Source organism: Balaenoptera ricei, chromosome 17 (assembly GCF_028023285.1).
Source record: "Balaenoptera ricei isolate mBalRic1 chromosome 17, mBalRic1.hap2, whole genome shotgun sequence".
Classification (NCBI taxonomy): domain Eukaryota; kingdom Metazoa; phylum Chordata; class Mammalia; order Artiodactyla; family Balaenopteridae; genus Balaenoptera; species Balaenoptera ricei.
In genome coordinates this window covers 78,251,483-78,278,732 of record NC_082655.1, presented here as the reverse complement: position 1 = coordinate 78,278,732, position 27,250 = coordinate 78,251,483, and the positions used below count along the sequence as shown (strand labels likewise).

Below are 27,250 nucleotides of genomic sequence, written 5' to 3'. Positions count from 1 at the left end.
CCTTAGCAATTTTTATTTAGCAATTTTTTTGTGTGCCAAAAGTCACATGAGCCTTTTCTTCACTTACATGCGATAGTGTCACTATAAGCTGGCTCTCCCTGTTTTGGGGGGCAGGGAGGGAAAACGGGAAGTAACAGATTGTTCACTTTTTTGAGGCGGGGCATTTTAACTTAGGCTCTTGCGTTTAATCCTCACAATAACCCTTGAAGGAGGAGTGTTATCTACATTGTACAGATGAGTAGAATGAAGGTTTTTTTTTTTAAACAGATTGTCCCATTGGTGCTAGATTTCTTTTTTATTTATTTATTTATTTTTGGCTGCATTGGGTCTTCGTTGCGGTGCGTGGGCTTCTCATTGCGGTGGCTTCTCTTGTTGCAGAGCACGGGTTCTAGGCACGTGGGCTTCAGTAGTTGTGGCGCACGGGCTTAGCTGCTCCGTGGCATGTGGGATCTTCCCAGACTAGGGCTCGAACCCGTGACCATGTGTTGGTAGGCGGATTCTTAACCACTGCGCCACCAGGGAAGTCCCAAGTAGAATGACGTTTAATTAAGTAACTTGCTGATGTTTATATGGCTCTTAATAAATGCAGGAACCAGATTGGACCCACATTTCCTCATCCTAAAGCGCTGGGCTCCTTCATTTTGGGCAAAATTATTAAGTAGAGATTTCAGCCCGAATTCTTTAAGTGATCGCAGACTCTCAGTGAATGGGGGCATCTTGGCGGCTGTCATGGTCTAGATATGTCTGAAACTAAAGCAGTTTGGGGAATTAACATTTTCTGATCATCTGTTATAAACCAGAGAGGTTGTGGCTAGTAAAAAGAATGGGATCTGAGTACAGAACTGCTTCTGACCGCAAACTGTAGTCCATGGGGTTTCCAAGTTCAACTTTAATTCAACGAAGGTGTTTTGCTGCATCATGGTGACCAGGTAGGGGGACTGTGTGTGTCTCGGCGGTGGAAGCAGGGTGAGAGGCAGAGCGGATATAGTATCTCAAGGAGTTTACCGTCTCCATGGAGGAGAGAGCCACCTACACATTAACAAGAGCCAACGCAAGAGTTACAGAACCACGTGAAACAGCACCGTCAGAGGCGTCCCGGGGCTTGTGGCGACGTTGCAAATCGATTATGGAGAGAAGTAGTCTGGGAGAGAAGGATGTAGACCAGACTCGGTTTGAATACGGCTTCGGAGGATCTGTGGGATTTGCCTAAACGCGGAAGGCAGGATGGTGCCACCATGTCAATAAATACACGTTTCTGTCCTGGACACGGTTGGTGTCGAGGCGGAGTGGAGCCGGGCTGTGAGGGGCAAGTTGAGTATTTGAGATCTTATCCTGTTGGCAGTAGGAGAGGTGTTGGTAGCAGAATTCGAGGTGGTGGTACAGTCGTGATAATAGTGTCTACGCTTCTTGAGCACTTATTCTAGTGGGCATTCCGTGAGATGATGAACACGTACAGCGCATTTCCAAGCACCAAGCACCGTTCTCTGGGCTGGCAATACCACCGGGCACAGACCTGTCAAAACTCTCTACTTTCACGGGGCTTGCAGTCCTGCAAGGAGAGACAGACATGATAAAATAAGTCTTGTAATCTACATTCATGTCGTGTAAATATGGAGAGGTGGGCAGGGAGGCGGTGAGTGAGGACATCTCAGTTTTGAAGCTTGGCTCTGAGTACACGTATGTATTCATTCATTTAATCAGGTGAATAGTAGAAGGCAGTCTGAAGGATTTTGAATATCAATGATATGATGAAATGATAATTCACAAACTTGAGCAAAGAGTAGGGAAAAGACCGATGCCACAGAGGCCGGCTAGGAGGTGACCACACCACCCAGAACAGTTGTACTTAAAGCGGACCTTTGAGTCATTAATATCATTCATATCATAAGGTAGAGAAAGAAGACCAATGTAGGGGAAAACTGTCAGAATGACACTGTTTGTCTGGTCCGTGCATTTCCCTAAGTCTAGAAACCCAGCATGGTTACATTGTGAAGACGACAGGACTTCATGGAGACCCTACTCCAGAGGATAACGTGGGACCTGGATGTCACAGAGATGACAGAGCTTTTGAGCTTGGGTGATGAGGGTGGTGAGAAAAATGAGAAATCTGCACTAAGAATAACGGAAATTCAACAGAAGAGCCATCATGCTGTCCAGGTGGTGTAAAAATTTCCGAAAGTGACCAGGGGCATCCTCTCGTGTCAGCACTTCCTGGGAATCGGTGGTTTCTCCTCAGAGCAGGGCAGGCGACGTGAAGGGCAGCCCGGCCCGCCCCCCTTCCCCCCAGGTGCACCCGCAGGGGCCGCACCCTGTGCTCTTGCAGCCTGGCAGCTCCAGCTGACAGCACCCACCTGCCCTGTGCTCTCCTGGTGCTCGTCCCTTTTTAAAGATACAGGCTCATAGGTTCCCAAAGCCCCTTGGTTCACAGCCAGTGAAAATTTCATTCACAGTAACTTTCTCACAGCAATCCTAGAGCACAAGAGGCACCACAGGGTTCCAGTGACTAGGGAGGTGGGTCCAAACCGCTTCATCTGCATTTGTTGTAACAACGTAGTACCCTTTGAAAAAATGATACACACCCACCGAAAGCAAAAACAGAACAGTTGTCTATTCTCCCACATGGACATGACTGAGGGGGTGTGTGTACCTGTGCCACACGCCCTCTCAACTCTTGGGATCTTAGTTGGATCCCACCATCCTCACTTCCTGACCCAGTTTTATCTTCATGGGATAGCTGCTTTTTATCAGAGCAACCACAGAGAATCCACTTTCAGGCAGATGTGTGCAGGTGAAAGGGGCGCAGCACAATCTAAGGTAGAGCTAGTAGTTCTCGCAGTGTCCAGCAGAGGCCCTTGTGTTTCCCTTGAAAATGTGAAATATCCCCAGGAACGCCGGGAGTTCGCCGCGGCGCCCTGGGGTGCCTCGGCACACCGTTTGGGAACCACGGTGTAGGCCTGTTCTCTGCCTTCTCTTTCTTCTCCTCCAGCTTATGATACTTCTGGGCCACACCTATTTTAAGAAAGTGACTGTGGACCCAGCCCTGGCCTCAGTTTCCTCTTTTGCACTTTTAAACTCCTGGAGTGAGTGTACAGTGATCCTCTCTGCTGGCATCTGGGATCTTACACTACTCTTGGTAAGTCAGGGCTTTGTCCTCAAGCTTGTTAGTCCAGGGAATGGTTTCCAGTCCTCTCTCTTCCTTACTTCTTTTGTTTAAAGAAGTCTTGGCCCCCGTGACCTCTGGGCTCCCGGGTTAGAGTTGTTGCCTGGCTTTTAGCCATCACACTTTTTACCACAAGCTCGGGGGGTGAGAGTGGGAGCTGGGCCACGGGAAGGAAGGGCCTTCTGTGCCTTTGTCTCCCTGGACGCCCCTGAACTCCAGCCCAGCCCCGTGGGGATGATGCGATGCCTCCCCCATTGCATCGGAGGGAAGTGAGGCGGCCCTGCCATCCAGGCCGCAGGACAGAAACTGCACCTTTGGGGCCGCTGGCCTCCCAGTTCACGCAGAGTCTACGAGGCCACGCGGCATTGAGATGGCTGGCGTAAGTAACTGGCTCCCTGTGTTTCACGTTTAATTCAACCGCTGTATTTTTCATTCATTAATTAGTTAATTAATGTATGGCCGCACCATGCGGCATGTGGGATCTTAGTTCCCTCACCAGGGACCGAACCCTTGCCCCCTGCAGTGGAAGCACGGAGTCCTAACCACTGGACCACCAGGGAAGCCCCCTTTTTTTTTTTTTCTTTTCAACCACTATATTTTTATGAAAGTAAAACAGTGTAGCTTGTCATAGACGTGTTGGCAATGGAGAGGGAGAAAAATTAAAACGGACCATAGAAGTGTGAAAGTGTTTTTATTTTACCTTTGATTTAGTTTTTTAAAACATTTCTAAAAATTAGTTTCTTTTATTGTAATAAGCAAGTGTTTTTAATTTGTAATTTAAAAACCCATCATATATCATAACGCTGTACTGATTCTCCCCCCATTTTGATTTAATTTGATTTCCATGTTCCTTTCTGAACTCTTTTCTACATATGTGATCACAATGTAGGTTAAATTTTAACCTCGCTTTGTTAAAAAATTACATTATAAACATTTTTTTAAAATTTAGTCACAGAATTCTTTTAGCCATCCTTAAAAATGAGTGCGTATCACTTTCAAGGTGATACTTGTACATAATTTAAAAAGCAAAACAACTAAAAAGCTTTAACACGAAACCTCAGACACCTACCCCTCCTTCCTAGCGTCCCTGATCCAGGTTTACTCGCCAGATCCAACCACTTTCTTATCCTCAATTTCAGTGGCTCTACAATAGTCCCTTGAATGGTACCATGTAGTTTACGCATCTGCCACCCGTCCTATTTTTACTTAATCGACTTACTGAACTACTGGTTGACAGCGGTGCTTCTGCAGGATTACTAATTTCTGATAAAATCCTGTTCACTATGCAAATACGTGTGCGTACTCAGGGCTGCATTATCAGATGGTCTCTGCCTGCCGTTTTTTATGTCTAAATCAGTCGTATCTCGCATTTATCGTAAATGGCTACAGGCATATTGTTAGGAATACCACTTTATTATTAAACATTAATAGAACTTCTACCTCTTGCCAGTTATTTTTCCAAGCTAAAATTGTAGACGTTTGGGAATTCAGTCAAGAAGATTGAATGAAATTCGATTGTGTTTTACATCACGATGATTAAGGCAGAGCAGGTAACAGCCTGCCCTTGATCATTGTAAAGAATATTGGGTGCCTGGAAGGGGCGCATTAGAAGCTGTGTACAACTTTTCTCAGCAGAAATATTTTAAGGCACTAGGCTTTTCAAAATTGGGGATACGTTTTTCTGAAATACTCAAAAGTATGTGGCTTGATGCCTATTCTATCACAATATACTTTTAAAAAATTAACAGACTTTATTTTTCAGGGCAGCTTTAGGTTTCCAGAAACACTGAGTGGAAAGTACAGAGGGTTTTCCATGTAGTACTCACCACCCCCTCGGTTTCCCTTAATTATTAACATCTTGCATAGTGTGATACATTTGTTACAATTGATGAGCCAGTATTAATACATTATGCTGAACGAAAGTCCACTGTTTTCATTGGGTTCACTCTTGGGGCTGTACATTCTGTGGGTTTTGGCAAAGGTATGATGACATGTGTCCACTATTACGGTGTCATATAGTTCAGTACCCTCAAAATCCCCTGTGCTGCACCCATTCAGCCCTCCCTGTCCCTCAACTGCTGGCAACCGCTGAACTTTTAACTGTTTCCATAGTGTTGCCTTTTCCAGAATGTCATAGAGTTAGAATCATACAGTATGTAGCTTTTTCATATTGGCTTCTTTCATTTAGCAATACGCATTTAAGTTTTCTCCATGTCTTTTTATGGCTTGATAGCTCACTTCTTTTTATTGATAAATAATATTCTATTGTCTGGATGGACCACAGTTTGTTTCTCCAGTCACCCACCGAAGGATGTTTTGGTAGCTTCCAAGTTTTGGCAATTGTGAATAAAGCTGCTATAAGCACCCGTGGGCAGGTTTTGATGCGAACCGAAGTTTTCAGTTCATTTGGGTAGATACCAAGTAGTAGAATTACTGAGTCATATGTTAATAGTATATTTAGTTTTGTAAGAAACTGCCAAGCTGTTTTCTGAAGTGGCTGCACCATTTTTTGTTCCTTTTGTTCTACCTCTACCGCAGCCTTGGGTGGTGTCAGTGTTTGGGATTTTTGTCACTCTCATAGGTGCGTGGTGGTATCTCATTGTTTTAATCTGCATCCCCCTCGTGACATATGATGTGGAGCACCTTTCATAGGCTTATTTGCCATTTCTCTGTCTTTGGCGAGGTGTCTTTTCAGATCTCATGCTCATTTTTTGATTGGGTTGTTTGTTTTTGTATTATTGAGTTTTAAGAATTATTTGTGTATTTTTGGACACTAGTCCTTTGTGTTTTGAAAAGATCTTCTCCCAGTCTGTGGCTTGTCTTTTAATTTTCTTTAACAGTGTCTTTTGCAGAGCAGAAGTTTTTAATTTTAATGAAGTCCAATTTATCAATTTTTTTATTCTATGGCTCATGCTTTTGGTTTTGTATCTAAAAAGTCATCACCAAACCCAAGGTCATCTAGATTTTCTCCTATGTTATCTTCTAGGAGTTTTATAGTTTTGCATTTGTACATTTAGTTCTGTTATGCATTTTGAGTTAATTTTTATAAAAGATGTAAGATCTGGGTCTAGATTAATTTTTCTTTTTGCATGTGGATGTCCAGTTTTTCCAGCCAGTACTTGTTGAAAAGGCTGTCATTTCTCCGTTGAATTGCCTTTCTCCTTTGTGAAAGATCAATTGACTATATTTCTGGACTCTTTATTCTGTTTACTATACTTTTAAATGAGGGTTTATTTTTGTTACCTTCAGTGAAAATAAAATCTATTAGTAACTAATCTTGGTTTGACTTCCTTGAGTCTTAGTTTCTTCCTAAGAGGGGGTGGGTAGAATAGATCATTCTTACTGTTTCTTCTAGCTTTATCTCATGAGACTAGTTTGTCTGTATTTTAGTATAGCGTCAGGGTGATGATTTTCTCATAGAAAGTTTCTGGGTCTAGTCCAACAAACACCAGGTCTGTGTGCGTGTGTCTTTGTGAGTCTGTATCTTTCTGTGTGTATAAGCAGAGTGGCAGACTTCTATTGAACAAGATTTCTGGCTATGCCCTTTACATTTTATAATGGAATAGTAAACCTATCTTTCACTGATGAGTGACAAAGCATATTGTTCTGCCCCACTCTGTAACAGAAAATATCTATACTTAGGATCATTACCAGTAATTGAAACATCAGATTTCCTGCCATGCAGCTTTCATCGGGGACATTTGGCAATGTCTGGAGACATTTCTGTTGTCATACCTGGTATCTTGTGGGTAGAAGCCAAGGATACTGCTAACTACCCCACAGTGCACTGGACAAACCTCACAACAAATAGTTTTTTGGCTCAAAATGTCAATAGTACTGAGGCTGAGAAAGCCTGTTGCAGAGAAGCAGATTTATCTGCGGCATGTTTTCATCTTTGGTTTAGCCTCTAGAAAACCTAAACTTTTGGAGATTTGTGGTCTGTATCTAACAATTGTGCAGAAATTTCTGGTAAGATATAACCTTCAGCTTCTTTTCGCTGTCTTGGGCTTGGTTTCACTTTTTCTCAATTTCATAATAATTTCTATTTTTTGTTAAATCTATTTATGTAAACCTGACCTCTTAAAGTAAAATTTAAATATATCATTTTATATATTTCTAAAGATAGGTGGCTGGATCATTGATCATAAAAATCTGAGGCTAGAAACAGGGTTGATGTTTCTTCCACTTCTTGGGTTGTAGTACATAATTCAGACTCTGCTTTGAATTTCCTCTTCTGGTCCTTTAAATGATACATTTCCCTGTGATACCTAAGTTTCCATGAGCTCATCTTGTTTTCATAGTGTTCCCTTTTATTTTTAAGAGAAACAAAACCAAAAAACCCCCGCTCGTTTCAGCAATCCCCCGTGTCTTCCTCTGTGTGAAGTTGCTCAACTAAGAGTTATGCAAATGGGGATCGGCTTTGTGCACATTGATTCCGGGGGCGTCACTGCATCTTCGGTGTATTTGTTGTCATGAGAGCGTCAGGACCCTGGCCTCCTCTCTTACAGCTCAGCCTCTAGCCTTCCCCCAGCCTCATCAGCTCCTTCCCTGCCCCTCACCTCATTCCCATCATGGATCTGGGCACGACCTTCCAACTTTCTTGGAGTCAAAGAGAAGGGGGCTTGTAGGTATCAGCTGAACCTGCCTCTTGTGTACACCTGGGGACCTGAGTGCTTGTTATCTCCTGAGACAGCCAGCAGGCCCTCGCTGTCCATCCAGAGCGCACTGGGCTGCATCTCCTGGACGCTGAGCCGTTTTCCTGAGGTCTGTGACAGTCTTCATGATTGACATTTCCTTTCCTAGCAATCTTAGCAAAGACGACGGCTCCAGCTACGTCCTCCCCAGATTCTTTACTCTCACGGATTAACAGGGTTTGAAGGACCTTAGGCCATGGGTTCAGATTCTCTTGTCTTAAAATTTTTATCCATTTTTGTACAAGTTTATGTATGTGTGTGTATATTACATGTTTTATATATATACATATATATATAATAAAGACACGTATATATGTGTGTAATATATATACATATATGTAATTTACACAAAATGAAAAAATCTTTTAAAATTTTAGAATAAGGGTAATTAATTACCCTTATATAATAATGTGACCTAAGGTCCTTCAGACTCTGATATGTGTGTGTATACATATATATATCCGTGAATAGGAAATTATATATATATATGTATATAAAATGTGTATATATATATATAATTGTATATATCTAAATATATGTAATGTATATATATAATTTCCTATTCACAGATATATATATGATAGGAAGATGAAAAAGGCAAACCCAAAAATACCTGCAGCCCCATCACCTGTAGATGAACATTGTGATATTTTAGGATTTTTCTTCCTAGACTCTTTTCCTACCTATTTATATCTTTTCCCCTCACAAAAATGGTATTATGCTAAATGTATTGTTTTTTAGCTTAAATATATTGTGAATATCTTTTTATGTCAACAAATATAATGTACAATATTTTAGTGACCACTAGTATTCTTTCGTGTTGAGGTATCATCTTCTAGATCAATTTTACAAAAGCCAATTGCCTAAAGGCCAATTTGATGAACTTATCAAATGTTTCAATTTACCAGAAGATGTGTTTCTTTTAACTATTTGAATATTATTTCTATTTTTTAAAGAAACTTTATACATTTTTAATGTTCTCCTGCTGGTTCTTCAAATGGCATATCAAGTCTGAGGGCTGTGCAGTTAAACAACTAAAATTTTAATTTAAGTTTAGATTTAAATTTAGAAGCATCAGAAAGAAATTGGAAGTGATCAAACATTCCCAACACATACAGCATGCTAAAACTCTGGATTCTAAGGAGGAATGAAGCTGTGTTGATCTGTCAGCTGTTTGTAAAATCATTTGATATGAAAGGATGGAACAGCTTTGAGATGTGGAAAGGAAGTGAAGGTGTGTAGAGGAACTTCTAGAAAGAAGCAGAAGACTTGAGCCTCAAACATAACCAAAAACATGTTACTAGGGTCAAAGAATTTTTAGAAATTAGCTTAAAATCCTAAAAATGTAAAGATAAAGTTAAGAAATGAACTAGGAAACTACAGAAACAAACATATCTCATATTACATTTAAGCTACTAGTTACTATTTCTAAAATTACATCCATAAATATTTTAATTTTATTTCTAAAAGATAAAGAATCATTTTTCAACATAAATTTAATACCATTATTAAACGTAACAATAATTCCTACTGTCATCAAATATTCAGTAAATGATCAAATTTCTCCAGTTATCTCATAATTATTCTTAATAATTAGGCTACTAATTACTAGTAACTAAGGCTAATATAGTTCTAAGAAGACTCAACTATCCTTAGTTTCTAAAAATAGAGCATTCCTTAAAAAAGCATCATAGATGGACCTAGAGTCTGTCATACAGAGTGAAGTAAGTCAGAAAGAAAATCAAATACCGTATGCTAACACATATATATGGAATCTAAAAAAAAAAAAAAAAATGGTTCTGAAGAACCTAGGGGCAGGACAGGGATAAAGACGCAGACAAAGAGAATAGACTTGAGGACACAGGGAGGGGGAAAGGTAAGCTGGGCCGAAGTGAGAGAGTGGCATGGACATATATACACTACCAAATGTAAAATAGATAGCTAGTAGGAAGCAACTGCATAGCACAGGGAGATCAGCTCAGTGCTTTGTGACCACCTAGAAGGGTGGGATAGGGAGAGTGGGAGGGAGGGAGATGCAAGAGGGAGGAGATATGGGGATGTATGTATATGTATAGCTGATTCACTTTGTTATACAGCAGAAACTAACACACCCTTGTAAAGCAATTATACTCCAATAAAGATGTTTAAAAAAAAGCATCATAGAAATCTTCAAAAGCTTTTAAAACAATTACATTTGATAGGAATTGTTATACCCTTAAGCTGTTGAAAACTACTCTTAACACAAACCGTCAGTAAACTAAGCTGTTAAAACATCCCATCAAATATGAAATTATATACACCTCACAAATAGTTAAAAGATACAAATTTTGATAAACTGATCATCTTGTAAAATGAAAATCCTCAGAAAACTGGCTTTGGGTGAAATGAATTTCGAGAACTGTTCTACATTTATTTAACCAATGACCTATTATTTGGCAAACAAGTCTATTTCTTTTTTCTTTTTTTAATTTATTTTTTTAAATTGAAGTACAGTTGATTTACAATGTTGTGTTAGTTTCAGGTGTACAGCAAAGCGATTCAGTTGTATACTATATATATATATATATATATATATATATATATATATATATATATATATATACATATATTCTTTTTTTTTACATTCTCTTCCATTATAGCTTATTACAAAACACTGAGTATAGTTCCCTGTGCTATACAGTAGGTCCTTGTTGGTTATCTATTTTATAAATAGTAGTGTGTATATGTTACTTCCAAACTCCTAATTTATCTTCCCCCAACCTTCCCCCTTTGGTGACCATAAGTTTGTTTTCTAAGTCTGTGAGTCTGCTTCTGTTTTGTAAATAAGTTCATTTGTATCATTTTTTTTAGATTCCACATATAAATGACATCATATGCTATTTGTCTTTCTCTGTCTGACTTACTTCACTTAGTATGATAATCTCTCCATGTTGCTGCAAGTGACATTATTTCATTCTTTTTTAAGGCTGAGTAATATCCCATTGTATACACATACCATATCTTCTTTATCCATTTGCCTGTCGATGGACATTTAGGTTGCTTCCATGTCAAACAAGTCTATTTCTAATTGGATGGTATTACAAACAGTCTCACAATAAAAATCCTTTTCTACAGAGCTTTGTGTAACTGCCCAGTTATTTTCTTAAAAATCACTTATTTATGGAGGTGAGGATGTGTTGGGAAGTGGATACATTTTAAAGACCTTGATAAGTGTTGTCAAGGTGAAGACTATCACTTACTCTCTCGCGCCAAGCCCAGCAATTTCATTTCATGGTGAGGAGATTAGAGGCCACAGACGGGAGTGGTTTTGTCCATCATTATAGGACAGTCCAGGCTGGACCCAGCAGTCAGGCGTCCCGACTCCTAACTTCCCTGCACCTCTCGTGACCTCTCCGCTCTCTCTTCCAGGCAAGAGCCGAGTTACTCTTCCACCTTCTCTGTCCTGGACGCCAAACCTCCAGGTGTTTGAACCTCGTCTATCTCTGGAGTTGTCTTGCACTTCTTTTCTGGACTTATTCTAATACATGTAGTGATTAAAACTGTACTGGTTTATTAAAGCTCTGATAAACGCAGTCAAGTTGCTGTATTTATGCATCATTATTTCAAAATATCTTCGTGTCAGGTTAGCTTTACATTTTTATGCTACACATTCATGTTATAGTTGACTCCTAACCCCTGGGTCTTCCTGCAGCCGTGCCTGTGTCTTAAAGCACATAATAAAGAAATGGTTTCAAACCAGATAAAGACATCAGCAAACACGAGATAAATTAAAATGTATCAGATTTTGATCACAAAGGCGTAAAGAAAAGTTAATGAAGAAGAAATCAGCCATACTTGCAGTGGATCTCTCATTTCTGGGGGATCTCTCATTAATTTTAAATTAATTTTTTATTGATACACTTCAGATACCATCAATTTACCCTTTTATGGTGTACAATTGAGTGGTCTTTAGTGTATTCACGAGTTGTAAAACCATCACCACTATCTAATTGCAGAACCTACTGCATCTTGTGTGTAGTAGGCTTGCAGACTTTACAATTGCAATTCAGCTGTGCAAAGAAAGCAAGAAAGCAAGCTTCACATTGTCTAACTCTTCTCTCTCCAGCGCTCTGAGTAGCAGCAGGTGGAAAAATGGCCTTCAGTTTGCCAAGTGGGTTCAGATCTTTTCCATTTTAAATAGTCTCTTTTCCATCACGACTCTATTCCTTTAAGAGGAGAGCTTGGTCCTTCACATTTCTTCTGCTCCTTTCCAAGATGTAGGTAGATGCAGGTTTCTCTTGTGTTACTTGGGGAGAAAGAAGCCATAGATTCTTTCCATGTTCTTGGTGTGCCTGCTGATAGGACCGGCACTGCTGACTGGGGGGAACGTTACACTGACACCCGCCCCCCCCAAGCAAATGGATCACATTAGGACAGTCGGAAACACCTGGACCCCCTTCAAACCTTCAACAGGCTGAGTGAGGGGAGGCTTGTCTTGACACCTCCTTTCCTTCGTGCTCTACCGTGTGGGAGACACAAAGCAGGGAGGGGACCTGGAACCATCCAGATAGTCTTGAAGCCACTTCCCACCCCACCCTCTTACCCAGCTGCTTCTTAATAGGAAAAGTGGATGTTTCCTACATAGAAAACAAACTTAACAGTTACCAGGGGGTAAGGGGGAAGGGATCAACTGGGAGATTGGGATTGACGTATACACACTACTATATATAAAACAGACAACTAATAAGGACCTACTGTAGAGCACAGGGAACTCTACTCAATACTCTGTAATGACCTATATGGGAAAAGAATCTAAAAAAGAGTGGATATATGTATATGTGTAACTGATTCACTTTGCTGTACCCCTGAAACTAACACAACATTGTAAATCAACTATACTCCAATAAAAATTAATTTAATAATAATAATAATAAAGTAATGACATAGAAGCAAGAAAGCCAGAGATGCTCAGTTAAAAAAAAAAGTGGATGGGGGATGGCTGACCCCTTGGACACTGATTCTCTCCCAGTCTTTCCCAGTCTTTCCAATGCTCTCCTCTTCAGGCTCCTCTTTCTCATTCTTGTAAATCAAAAAGTACTTCTTTTAAATCCCATCGCCCTTCCTTCAAGGGGAAGCCCGATGGCTCAACCTTAGTCACAGACTGGAGGTGAAATTCATACCACAGGAGCAGCTCTGTGGGCCAAGTCGTCAAAGCCTTGCTCTTGACCTGGAACCTAGAGAAGAACTGGGAGCTGGGGATTGCCAAGTACCAAAATGACATCGACTTAGTTGCCCCAAGACAGTGTTCTTGTTTCATAAGGTATTTAGACCTTAGGGAGGGCTTTATAGGAGAGGCTGGTCAAGTAAGAAAGCCAGGCTCTGGAGCCAGGTGGACCTGGGTTACCAGCTTTCCAACTGTGTTGACAATGGCTTTCTGGGTGATTTTACTGAGGAAAAATATCAAGAATGTATGAAAATGATTACCACGGTGTATAAGAAACAAAAACCTTAGTTGCCTAAGTAAAGAGAGTCTGGCTATACCCTTTTCAATTCTATCTCTTGCAAAAGGAATTTAGGAAAATTGACGAAAGAAAAGACAACTACTTAGGTTGGAAGTGATGGCATTGGTCGCGGAGTTAGTTCTGGCACTCTCTCCTCTTCTGCCCTCCCGAGGACACCTATGAGGCTTGTCTGACCCCCTTTCTTTCTGATAAGTAGTTTGGAGAAAGCATCGCAACTCCTCCGTGGGCTTTGCTTCTCTAAAAAAGCCTCCGAAGTCTCATCCTTGAAAGTAAAGTAAGAAGGAAAACAATCAAAGGGTGCCTAAAAGGTTTCTGTTTGGGTGGGCAAAGTACATCTCTTGAATTATGCAACTGGTAGCAGACTGCATGGATAAGAATTGTTTTAGGACGAGTCCCTGTGAATGACCCTTGAACCAAACTCAACCTACTTTCGAAGCTCAAGGCCACTTTTGTCTGGGGGATCGTTACCACCCATCTCCATGTCCTTGGGGCTTCCTTTCTCTTTCTAGGCTCCCTAACTCAGAAACCTCTTTAGGAGATGAGCTCCCTCCACAGTCATGCAGGAGGCTTGGGTGGATAGAAGTGCAGCTTCAAGGCCGATGGGCCAAGGTCCACTTTAACGGGGACCTTTGATCGCCAGGCACAGGTCCATCTGTCAGGGTGTCATCCTGGTATGCGCTGCGCCAGACACACAGCAAGCAATTCCACGTCCTCCTCTTTTTTCCCACGCGCCGTCTGTCTCCTACCCTAGAGATGTTTCTGGTTACTCCAGAACACGACCACTTGATGTTGCAAGGTCAGGCGAGAGAAGGGCAGCGACAGCAGGGAGACTTCAGAGCTTGTGGATGAGTCATTCACTTGCTGCTGGGAAAACGCAATGCAAATTTACGAACTCAGCTTGGGAAGTTGCAGCGAAGTGGGAAAAAAATGTTTCTAATTTCTTTTTGGCTGCTAGGATAAAGGCAGAAAATGCATCAGTCGTCAAAAAACAAAATGCGTAAGTCGTAATAAAAATAAAAACAAAAATAGTTTCTTTTGTAGCAGTTTGTAGAGGCAAGAAATTTAGGTTCTCAGGGGTTAAATTCTAGTACCTTTGTTTTTAAATTTTAAGATCTAGGATTGTGTGAAATCGCTGTTAAAACGTGGATTCAGATTTTATAGGGGAAGTGGCATCCAATTTCCTGTTTTTGATTTCTTTAAGCTCTCAGAATATGAAAAATTGGTGATTTAAAAATCTTTGTATAGCCGAGAGGGAGGTGAATTTGTATGGACTTCAGGTTGAAATAGACATGATGGAATATCTTTTAAACTTGTGAAACTTATGATGAATAACAAAATATTACCCAAAATGTATATTATACAAATCCAAACTCAGGAACCTCTTTCACTACACAATTCCTTCGCTTCTCCCTTAATGACAGAGTAATACACACATTTACATTCAGGTCATCATGTTATAAAAGTGGACAGCAGAGTAACATGGCATATAGGGTACCTTGCCCAAAAGAGGGGAGGGGCAGAGAGGGAGAAAATGCAAGTGGCCCACGTGTCAGCCTGAGGCTGAGATGGGAGATGTGCTTCTGCCGTTCCCTCTTTGGGGTGAGGTGGGGTTTCCTTGTGCTTCTCATCATGGGATTGTTTCTCTTCCAATGTTGGAGGGAAAACTGGCATTTGGACCACATTTATTTATGTATTTAACAAAGATGTATCTAGCTCTTACTGTGTGCTGCTTTAAGTATACTTCTAAGCACTTTACAATATTAACTGATTTAACTCATCTAATCCTCGTAACAACCTAATGAGCTCGATGAAGTTATCTCCATTTTTTCAGAAGGAAACTGAAGCACAGAGGTTAGGCCACTTGCCCAGGTTCACACAGTTAATAATTGAGGGACCCAGGATCTGAGTTTAGCAATCCAACTTCACAGTCCTTTACTCCAAAATATTTTGCAAACTGTGGTGTCTTCCTTAGGAATTTTTAAGAGAAAATTTCTGTATACGATTGTGCACCTTACAAGTGGACTTCAGAACCCAACCAACATGGTAGTGGGTATCCTTTCAGACTTTTTTCTGTGGACATTACATATGGGTATGTGTGTGTGCGTATATATATATGTATATACTGATTGGTTATATAAAGTGATTGATATATATGATTTTTTTTCAGTCAATAATGATTGGTGGTCAAGAACATCCAAATTATACAAATCTCTCTTTTTAACCCACTTCAGTCTCATAATATGTCAGTTTGGTCTCATTTAATGGACTCTCCCCTATTGATAGACACCTCATCTCTGTCTGTAGTATAAATAAGACTGATATGAACATTCATTCATATTCCCTTTGTGACAGAGGGTTGCCCACTGTCTCTGTCTCATTAGATCACCTACTCGAGCTTATGTGTGAACATCCCAGGGTTGTATTTGCATGTCACACACTGAGGTATTATTATGAGTAACTCAAAGTCTCCACATGTAAAATGTGCCTTCATTTACTGTTAAACAAAAACACAAAAAAATTGAAGACGTTGTCATCTACATCATCCACAGCGCTTTATGTAAAGCCCATCATACAAAACTTTAGAATTCTCATGCCGGGGCCTCCCTACCTGGTGAGGACCAGGTCAGCTTCCTCTTTCCCTGGTGAAAGCGCGATGATGCAGGCTTTCCTCTGCCTCCTCCTGCCAGGAAGCCTGCTACTGCAAATCTGGTGCCCACCGGGTACTGCAATGTGCAGTACCAGATCGCATCCTCCTCTTCTCCCTGCCTTGAGTTTTCTGTTTCCAGTTTATTAAACTCACTTTTTGTAAAAGCATTTCAGATCCTTTTGAGAAAGAAGAGGCTATAAAAACAATCTCTTTAGTATTATTAATAAGGAGATAAAATGCATGTTTCAAAAGAGCCATTGTTGGGCAACATGGTAATTTAAAAAAAAAAGAAAAAGCACAGACTTTAGGGTAAAGCTATGTGAGTCCACCATTCACTTGTGCAATGGCTTTAGGCCAGCCATTTAATCTCTCCAAGCCTCAGTTTACTTCTCTGTAAAATGGGGTTAATAATACCTGGGTCATGGGGTTTCTTCAAGGATTAAATGAGATGCTCAGAAAATTACAAATGTTTAATTGAAAAAATACTAAGGTGTAAATAAATCATTGTAAAGCGTAGCTCCTGTCACTTGCAAACACGTTAACTGTGCTCTCAGTTTTTGTTGGGGGTGCGTGTGTTTTGTGCTTTTCTGGTACCTTCGTACAGTGAAAAGAATTGAGGACCTGATGTGAGCGGGTGGTGTTTATCCCCTGACGCAACAAGATGGTCTCTGAGCTTTCTTGCTGGAGTGTTTGAATTGCAGGGACCCAAACTCAAAGCTCAGTGCTCGTGGGTTGGGGTCTTCCTCTACCGTACGTCCTTTTGGTTCTCAATTATCCATGTGATGGGGGAGGGGAAATCATGACATAAGCGTAAATAAACGATCATCTGCGGATTATATCACCTCCTCACACATCCACCTGCTTTTTATTTTCATTCTCCGTCTTCCTTCCCACGGAGCAGGCCCTCGGACCATCGCCGTCACCCCTTCAGAGGTCTGGGTCAGCGATTCCTCGCTCTGCGCTCTGTAACTAAGACCCACAAAGCGCTTTTCTAATCTCATCTCCTGCCTTCACACACAAACGCGCGCGCACACACACATACACACTACAGGGGTTCCTAATATTTTGGAAAAAAATTTTTTTTCATCAAGTTGTTCGTACCATCCTCCTATTTTCTCCCTTATCCGACTTTTTATTTTGAAAATTTCGAATCTACAGAAAAAAAAGAATACCCTCACCTCGATTCACTAATTTTGTTTGTTTGTTTGTTTACTATTTTGCCACATTTGTCCCCTCCTCTTGTTCCCCCGGCCCCCTTTCTCTTTTTCATTTTGGCGGAAGTGTTGAAAGTGGCAGATACCCTGAGCTTGCATCCCTGCCCGCCTTGCGTGCATCTCCTCGGATGTGGACCTTCTCCTGCGTGACCGCAGTACCGTCATCACGCCTTTAAAGCACACAGTTGCCCACGATCACGTTCACACGTACTCAGATTCCCCCAAGGATCCAGCCATGTGTCCTCCCCCCTCCCCCCCCCCATTCATTCAAAGCTCATTCAAGATAGAGCTCCGCCCCTTCCCCTCCCCTGTCCTTTCTGAGGTGCCCAGCTTTTGGCACATCGTGGATTTGTCTGATCATTTTGTTCCTCTAACCTCTGTGCTTCCTATAAACTAGAAATTAGTGCTAGAGGTCTCTGTCCCTCTGTCTCTAATAAAAACGACAACGGCTGGGGCGGGGGCGTCTCCTTTCCTTGCCCACCTTGAGCAGGAGGGGTTGGGATGAGCACACAGGAAGCCCCGCGTGCAGCAGCCAGAGCGCTTGGTCCCTCCCTTCTTTCCGTGAACCCTCTCGGAGCACCTGCTTTGACAGGCACATTGCAGGGAAGGGGCAGGTTGGGAGCCCGGCCCGTCTGCTTCGGTTCCGTCTGGGGAGCTGACCTTAAAGAAACCCACGTGTAACGGAATGGCCGTCTTAATAAGAAAAATGAGAGTGTAAAGCGTGAGGAGTGGGCAGAGGGGTGACCTCTTCAGTAGGGTGGTTGGGAAGACCTGTTGGGGAGGTAACCTTTGGGTCCAGATCTGGAAAAAGGAGAGTGACCCAGCCGGCTAGGGCCTGGGGAGAAAAGCGGGCGCGGGGAGAGCCAGGGCTGCCCGGGCCGGGCGCGCGTGCGTCCTGGGGACCCGCCGGGCTCCTCCCCTCGCAGCTCGGGGCGCAATCGGGGGTCCGCGCGGGGTGGCCTTTTCCGCTACCGAGTTCCCTCCTTCAGGCATCACCGTTTTAATGCGGATGATTTAAACACAGCTTCTTTGGAGGATGAGGGTGGGCCTGGTCCGAAAAGAACTCCCCTGTTTATTTACAGATCAACTAGAAAACCCATCTCCATTTCAGAAACTTTAGCAGATGAAAAAAAAAAAAAACTGTCCTATTTTGAGTCAAAGGAGTACTTGCTTCCCCTTTATTTTGGGAACCACAGCTCGCTAGTTTCAGAAAGGGGTGTGACTGTCCTTAGAGGCCTCCTACGTCAGCCAATGAAATGATGAACAAGGTGAAGGTCGCAGACCTCCTGGAAGCCTGCAGGACCAAACGCAGGATGAGCTGGGGCGACAATGCAGAGAGGATGACAGTTCAGAGGAGAGCCCCTGAGGCTTCTCTGTACACCAGGAGCTGTTCCGAGCTCCCACCGCCCGCCTTCCCCACGCGGAACCACCCGTCTATCGTCCTCTGAAGTTCTAGGCAGGGGTCCCCCTTGGCAGTGTTTCAGAATGACACAGATCACTGGGGAGCACCCGCCCCCCGCCCCCCTCCCCGGGCCCAGGTGAGCCTAGACGATTCTGGTGTGCCTTCAGGTTTGGGAACTCTGCCCTCTAAGACCTTCTCATGGAGCTCATAACAGATTTTGTTTTGTTTTCAGTGTATAAATTTGACCATGAGGCTGTACTGTATGGCACTATTCATATCTGATTTCAGTTTTAAAATCATCTTTGGAGTCCCCAGAGTGCTTTGGGTGGCGCTCTACACATCCTAGTGTTAACTGAATAGACGAATAAGAGTCTAGCATTCAGAGGGGTGGTTCCTCCTGTCTGGTTGCCCGCACAAGCCCCCCCTCTGTCGGCGGTTCTTCCTTGAAGCCTTAGGCTTGCTGACGGCACCCTTCTGTGCCTCTGGCTCGGCCGTCTCTCCTGGTCTCCAGGCTCACTAGTCTCACTGGGAAACGTACAGGATGCGATTGTTTGGGTGTGCCTGCAAGCATCTTTTCTCCATGCCTGTGCCTCCTCTTTTATTTCCAGTCTTGGTGAAGGCCACCACCATTGCCCCAGGCCCCAAGCCACTTTTGGTTAGAGGCAGATTCTATGCCTTTGAAGCCCCAGGTCCCCTCACTTCACCTTGCACAGTGACATTTGTCTTCAGCTGTACCTCCCTCTCCAGCCCAACTCCTGGACTTCCGTCCTTGTTCCCTGAGGGGGACAGCTTGAACTAGTTCCCTGAAGGGGCCTTGTTATCTCAGGGCCAATGCTTTGCATGTGAAGTTCCTTCTTCCTGGAATCCCTTTACTGACTTTGCCACCTGGCTGACATCACTCCCATTTTGACTCACAGAGCATTTCCTTCAGGACACTTCCCTGCCCACATCCTTTTCCTCTTGCCTGAGTGCGATGTCTTTTCCTACGTCCTGTGCAGCCTGTGTCATTGACTTGCCACATTGTATTGTAATTTTAATTCACCCATCTTCGCCACAAGAATATGAGTGTCTTTAGGGCAAGAATTATATCTTGCTGACATAAAACTGATGCTCAATAAATAGTTTTTGAATGAATGAATGAACAAATGTATGAACAAGCAGCTAGTTTGTCAACAGTATCCACCTTTGAGTTTGTTAAACCATCTGCAATGAAGAATAAAAGCGTACTTTTTAACTCTTCGTTAATGGAGAGATTTTGGTGGCTTGAAGCCAGTTCTGGAATGGTAAAACAATGCCATGGCTTTTGTATTCCAACAGGAACTATGGGATGTATAAAATCAAAAAGGAAAGACAATCTGAAAGACGATGGAATAGATTTGAAGACTCAACCAGTACGTAATACTGACCGAACTATTTATGTGAGAGATCCAACGTCCAATAAACAGCAAAGGCCAGTAAGTAGATAGTCTCAGGGGAGCATTCCCACAGCAGGATCAAAGCATGGCTGCGTAATTTAAACACCAAATCTGTACCATGTGCATGCAAAAAAAAAAAAAAAATCATGCCAATTACTTGGGCCTCCAATAATTTTTGATATGCTTTGTAACTTAATCCTTTAAAGAGCTTATAAATATTTTCAGGATAACCAGGCCACTTAATGTACAATAAAGGGGGCTTTGGTCACCTTCTTATGTGTGGAGATAATCACCTTTCCTATCCCTGGTGTGAAGACCCACTCTTTATATATAAAGATATGCATCTGAGCTGGTGTGACTTAGGATAGATAGTGAGATTAGAAGGAAATGCTGGATTCAAGTCAGAAGCCAAAATAGGTCCTTTGGTGTATCATACTTTATCCCATCTTGTTGTTCTTTAATTAATTCAAAATAGTACAAACACTGAAGTTGCCATGACTTATTACAGAGAATTAAAAGATTTTTTTTTTTTAAAAGCATAACTAATTCTGCCTTCTAACCTTACACAGATATCTGTACCAACATTTTTATATGAGTGATGTGTTGTTTGATGCATCCGAGAAATGCTTGGCAGATGAAGGACTAATGCCGCATTTCATGGGAGAGAGGGATAATTAATTGGATAATTATTAATTAGATAATAATAATAATTTGGATAATTACAACCTTAAATGCACTTTATTTCAGATTTTATATCCTCTCCATCTATTCACTCATTATATGTATGTATGTATATCTCCCATTGCCTGGTTTTTATGGAATTCCTCAGCATTTAAGCTAGAAGTAGCTTATTCCACGTTAGCCCAAATGCCTTCATTAAGAGTTTTCATTGTTTCTCTAATCTGACATGTTTTTGAATGCCTTGGCATTCCAGAAGTATGTTATTGTTGTCACGCCCTCTGCCAGCCCTCTCCCCCTCATTCCCCATTATGCTGCAGGTTGACGTGTGCCAAAGTCACATGTCACTATTGAAATTGGTAAGTCACTGTTGGCCTTCTTAAAAAGAAGTGGAGATGAAGAGTGAATACATTATGCTGTTAATTACCATACTTGATATTTCTAGACAGATACATTAACATTGTAATTTTATATATAGAAACTTAAAATGTATAAGATTATTGATAACTTTAATAATTTGGTGATCATAAATATATAAATGTAATATTTAAAAACATCACATAAATAGGTATAGATGTAGAACTAGTCTATGGAAATATGACTTATAGAAAGTGAAATGATACAGGAATTGGACTCACAAATAGTTTTCTTATTATAGACTTCAAAGTTCTCATAAAAAGGATCTGGCTTTTTCTGGTATCATGTGCTATAGATTTTACATGCTTTAAAACCCCCATTTTTCTTACGTGATGAAAGAAGATGTCCTTTATTCAGAAAAGCAAAGGAAAACAGTACAAACTTTATGCACCATTTTCCCTCTCCTTAAGAGTAAAGGAGGTTCAAAAGTTAAGTTAGAAAGCAGAAGTAGTAAACATGTTGGAAGCCTCTCAGCTCCGTCCCACACACCGGGAACGCTTCCTTGTGCCTTCTGTGGTCACAGATGCCCTTGTTTACGAACCAGACAGTTGGCCTTATTCCACAGATAACACCCAGCTCCGGCCAGACGTGCCCAAAATCCACCCCTGGATTGATTACAGGCGGTGTGATGTGACATCAAGGCTGAACTGAGGCAAATTCAACAACACTCTAAGGAAAAGACATTTTAAAGAAAAAGAGTGATGATCGATGAGTTCCATACACGTGTTTTGGTCTTGTAAAAAGTGTGTTAAAACATTTGTCAACTAAGGACTCTTTGATATTTGAAAATCAGCTTGCTGCTTCCAAAATGATTTAATCAGTTTCTCATCTTGTTTCTTCTAACTCATTTAAAGTTGATCATGCATCCTAATTATGCACATCTAAATGAGTTTAAAAATCAGTGTAAAGCTTCTTGAAATCAGCATTGAAGGATAATATGGACCCAAGATTTTCTGATACTAGAAAAACGTAATGCCCCCCACCCCCGGAGATTTTATGGGCTGACTTTCATCAGAAATTTAAGTTTCAGTACAAACTGTTTTGGTCCCCATTCCACTAAATCACTTTAATCAAGGAGAAACATGATTTGTGGGTGTAAGCCTCTGACAGTACCTTCTCTAAAAGAAGCTCAAGAGGTCTTAACACGTCCTCCCCACGGTCACTGAGGGAAAAAAGGATTTGATTTAAAAGGTGATTGAGGTGGCCTTTGTGCCACCAGACCCTTCCTGATAATTCACCTCTCAACTAAAATAACAGAGATGCCATCTGTCCCCATAACAGAATCAGGGTCGGCCACAGGAAGCCTGGATCTGTTAGCACTTGTTCTCAGCTGCTAGAGACCGAGCCCTGACTGAAGTTTTTAAGACAAGTTTGGGAGTTGTGAAGATCAGCAGTCCTGGGCCGGGTGGCACTTCCACAAGGTCACCAGGGCCCCAGGTGACCCCCAGGACCCCTCTCTTTTTCTCTGCTGTCTCTGGTGACTGGTTTCCATATTGCTGAGACCCCAGTTCGTTACCTTCTTCTAGGCAGAAAGAAGAGGGCCAGGGAATACGAGAGTCAGGCCCAAAGCCCCACACGACCTGCTTGCAGATAAACTCCTTCCGCATCTGCATAGAATGCTGGAGAATCGGAGAGCATCACCATTTAGCTGGTCACATTGCCTCCCCCAATGATATTAGGGGTCTGGTACCAAATCAGAGGGAGGGTGCTGATTGGGTCAGCAGCTCGCAGCCAGTCTCCAGAGCCCTGGTCATTTCCTGCCGCCAGGCCCGTGGCCGCTGGAGAAGGAGAAGCCGTTCCCTGGGCTGTGGAGGTCAGGACGCAGCTCCACAGGACTGCTCCTCGGTACTCCTCTTCTTTCTGGCTTAATGAATTAACAAATCTAAACCCCATTCGCTTCTGCTAGAAAATGATGCAACATTCAACACGAATGTAAGTGTAAAAAGCTAAACATAAAAACGTATTTTTCTAACAAATATTCTCTCGTAGGTTGCAGACTCTCAGCTTTTACCGGGACAGAGGTTTCAAAATAAAGGTATGTTTTCACGGCAGCATGGAAGTTTCTTTACTGTTAGAGCCTCTGTAAAGTAGTTGTCCTGGGTGTTTTTGTTGATTTTTTTTTTTATTGTGAAAAAATACACATAGAATAGAATTTATCATCTTAACCATTGAAGTGTTCAGCTCAGTAGCATTAAGTACCTTCACACTGTTGTGCAACCAGCACCTCCATCCATTTCCAGAACTTTCCCTCATCCCAAACTGAAACTCTGTACCCATCAAACATGGAACTCCCATCCCTCCTCCTCCCAGCTTCTGGTACTCGCCATTCTACATTCTGTCTCTATGAGTTTGATGACTCCAGGAATCTCGCCTAAGTGGAATCAAGCAGTATTTATCCTTTTGTGTCTGGCTTTTGTCACTTAGCGTAATGTCTTCAAGGTTCATCCATGTTGTGGCATCCGTCAGAATTTTCCTCCTTTTTAAGGCTGAATAATATTCTGTTGTATGTATAGACCACATTTTGTTTATCCGTTCATCACAGTGTGTTTGGATTGTTTCCTCCTTTTAGATTTTGTAAATAACTCTGCTATGAGCATGGGTGTATCATTTCTTAAACCTAGAGTTGGAAGTTATTGTGGTCGTAGGTCTATGTGATTTGAGATAACAAACACTGTACCGGTGTGCACAGTATGTGACCGACCATGGACCACGTGGACCCCGAGCCCCACTAGGACGGAAGCAGGTCTTTATTCCAGCTGCCCATCTCTCAGCGCCTCACCGCGTCCTTTGTGCCCCATGACAATTTGTTACAACATTTCTGCTGTGGATTCTCAAAGGTCTTCGCTTGCGTTCTTCATTTTCAGATCCAGAGGAGCAAGGAGACATCGTGGTCGCATTGTACCCCTATGATGGCATCCACCCAGACGACTTGTCCTTCAAGAAAGGAGAGAAGATGAAAGTCCTGGAGGAGTAAGTGCGCCCGGGCATCCCCCGGGCCTGCCGCCCTGGCTTGGCCGCCAGCAGCACAGTGAAGCAGACACCCCTCTGGGGTGGGCATGGGGCCCCCAGCCTCCTTGCTGCCCGAAGGAGCAGGATTGGAGAGATTTTCCTGTTAGGCTTTGCTGTGAGCACTTCCCAAGGGTTTTCCCTTTCTTTCCTTATCCATCAGTGCTGCCTTAAGAGGTTTGGGTCTACGTGGAGTTTGCATGTTATTTAAATTCCATTTTTCAAAAAATTTTATTTATTTATTGACTTATTTGGCTGTGTTGGGTCTTCGTTGCTGCCCACGGGCTTTCTCTAGTTGCGGCGAGCGGGGGCTACTCTTCGTTGCCGTGCGTGGGCTTCTCATTGCGGTGGCTTCTCTTGTTGCGGAGCACGGGCTCTAGGCGTGCGGGCTTCAGTAGTTGTGGCTCATGGGCTCAGTAGTTGTGGCTCACGGGCTCTAGAGCGCAGGCTCAGTAGTTGTGGCGCACGGGCTTAGTTGCTCCGCGGCACGTGGGATCTTCCCGGATCAGGGCTCGAACCTGTGTCCCCTGCATTGGGAGGCGGATTCTTAACCACTGTGCCACCAGGGAAGCCCCTTACCATTTTTATTTCGTTATTTTACTCAAATTAAGCCTGGGTGTGTGGGTCCAACTGGGTGTGACTCCTCAGGGCGTGGTGCTGAAGCAGTGGTCGTCTCGGGAGAGTCCCCACTCAGCGTTCAGCGTTTCTGTGAAGTTGCTTGGACATCATCTCCGTGACCCCTCCAGGCTGACTCGCACACCTGTGGCCCTGCTGAGACCACAGGGCTCAGCAATGTGCTGAGAATAATGAACCCAAGAATTCTAGTCATCTTTCATATGGCGTCACCTTGGCCTGCCAACCGCGACACCCTTGGTTGCTTGGAGGAGGGAGACCCTGATTAAGTTTATGGTGTTGAGTGGCTGAGAGCAGTTGTCAGTTCCTGGCTGAGTGTGAACTTGAGCCAAATCCTGGCCCTGCCACCTGATAGCTGTGTGACCTTGACGAGTCACTTCCACTCCACACCTTAGTGTCTTCACTTATCAACCGGGAACGGCAATACCTCTGTCATGGGGTTGATGTGAAGGTTATGTGTGTACATATATATAAACGTGGCACAGGCATGTAGTGGACCATGGCCTGGTGGCAGCTGTAATTGTCCTTCATGTCTTGCAGACGAGGGTCCCGTCTGGGTGTGGGAATCTGATGGGGAACATAGTTGAGGCTCACAGGGACCCGTCCATTCCTCCCTCCCCAGCCCCTTCCCCGGCTCCACGCCTCTCACAGAAGGTGAGAGTGTGGTGATGAGGCCTAGCTGCTTGCGGTTATTTTGTGGTTTTCTATTTCTTTTTTTTTTTTTTTTAATTTTATTTATTTATTTATTTATGGCTGTGTTGGGTCTTCGTTTCTGTGCGAGGGCTTTCTCCCGTTGCGGCAAGTGGGGGCCACTCTTCATCACGGTGCACGGGCCTCTCACTGTCGCGGCCTCTCTTGTTGCGGAGCACAGGCTCCAGACGCGCAGGCTCAGTAGTTGTGGCTCACGGGCCCAGCTGCTCCGCGGCACGTGGGATCTTCCCGGACCAGGGCTCGAACCCGCGTCCCCCGCATTGGCAGGCAGACTCTCAACCACTGCGCCACCAGGGAAGCCCTAGTTTTCTATTTCTTTTTCCCATGGCTTGTGTCTATGGAAATGAGATGTTTTAACAGAGGAGTTTATAACATAGGAACTATGGCCCTTTATTCCCTTGACTCCCGTTTCTGTAAGGACCCCTAAAGCATTTCTTAGATGTGAACTTTTTGTTTCTGCAAGATGGGAACCATTTTCACCAACTCCCGTTGGGCAGCTCTGAGCACAGCGACCCACACTTCAGTCGTGAGACTGTTTTCTTTTGCTTCCATCACTGAACGTATTTATGTTTTAGCAAGAAGCATGAACTTTCTCCCTGGATTCTGGGTTTCCAGGGGTCTTCCCCGCCCTCCCTCACCCTGCAAGACAGACACATTAAGACAATTGCTCTTGTAGTTCTTGAGTCATTGAATACAAACCCTTTTGGATGCGTGTTTCTATTCCAGGCATGGAGAATGGTGGAAAGCTAAATCCCTTTCGACAAAGAGAGAAGGCTTCATCCCAAGCAACTACGTAGCCAAAGTCAACACCTTGGAAACGGAAGAGTGAGTCCTTTCCCGTGTCGTCTGGGATGGTTCCGTTTGTCGCTCTGGGTTTCTTGTTTATTCTTCGTCTTTTTCCTTCCCGGGATTAAAACACCCATGAAATGTTAATATGTCTTCTCAGGTGGTTTTTCAAGGATATAACCAGGAAAGATGCAGAAAGGCAGCTTCTGGCACCAGGGAACAGCGCTGGAGCTTTTCTTATCAGAGAAAGTGAAACATTAAAAGGTGGGAAGTGACATAAGGCCTCTTATAAAACACTGTTTAGGAAATCATTCTTAGAAACGATTCTAGAATTCTGAAAAAAAAAAAAAGAATTTTTTTTGGAAAAAAAGTCGATTACTGGCAGACCTCGTTTTATTGGCTTCACTGTATTGCGCTTTGCAAATACTGCAGTTTTTTACAAACTGAAGGTTTGTGGTAACCCTGCATCGAGCAAGTCTATTGGTGCCATTTTTCCAAGAGCATTTGCTCACTTCATGAGCAAATGTGTCTCTGTGTCACATTTGGTAATTCTTGCAGTATTTCACACTTTTTCTTTATTATTATATTTGTGATGGTGATCTGTGATCAGTGATCTTTCATGTTACTATTATGACTCACTGAAGGATCAGATGATGGTTAGCAATTTTTAGCAATAAAGTGTTTTTTTAATTAAAGCATATATGTTGTTTTTTAAACTGATGCTATTGAACACTTAATAGACTACAGTACAGTGTAAACATAACTTCTTTAATGCACTGGAAAACCAAAAAGTTTGTGTGATTTACTTTATTAGGGTATTTGCTTTCTTAAGGTGGTTTGGAACTGAACCCTCAATATCTCTGAGATATGCCTGTACTATGTTCTGGTAGTGAAAGTTTTATAGTTTGATAACAAATAAGAAGCTTAAATTATTAGTTTTGCTACTAAAAGTAACATAAAAGCAGACATAATTATGGCTATTTTTT

General features: G+C 42.6%; 1 protein-coding gene across 4 annotated transcripts in view; it reads left to right on the top strand.

The window, feature by feature from the left end:
* The window catches only part of LYN (LYN proto-oncogene, Src family tyrosine kinase), a 109,178-nt gene that overhangs the window by 34,717 nt on the left and 47,211 nt on the right, over positions 1 to 27,250 (top strand). For 2 of the 4 annotated variants that reach the window (XM_059901977.1, XM_059901976.1), the window contains exons 2-6: positions 19,936 to 20,009; positions 23,118 to 23,163; positions 23,993 to 24,098; positions 26,205 to 26,303; positions 26,425 to 26,528. In XM_059901977.1, coding sequence (XP_059757960.1) covers positions 19,941 to 20,009; positions 23,118 to 23,163; positions 23,993 to 24,098; positions 26,205 to 26,303; positions 26,425 to 26,528 — 424 coding nt within the window. In that variant the 5' untranslated portion in view covers positions 19,936 to 19,940. Of the gene's footprint in view, positions 1 to 19,935; positions 20,073 to 23,117; positions 23,164 to 23,992; positions 24,099 to 26,204; positions 26,304 to 26,424; positions 26,529 to 27,250 lie in introns of all 4 variants that reach the window. The other 2 variants (XM_059901974.1, XM_059901975.1) reach the window with 1 other exon arrangement.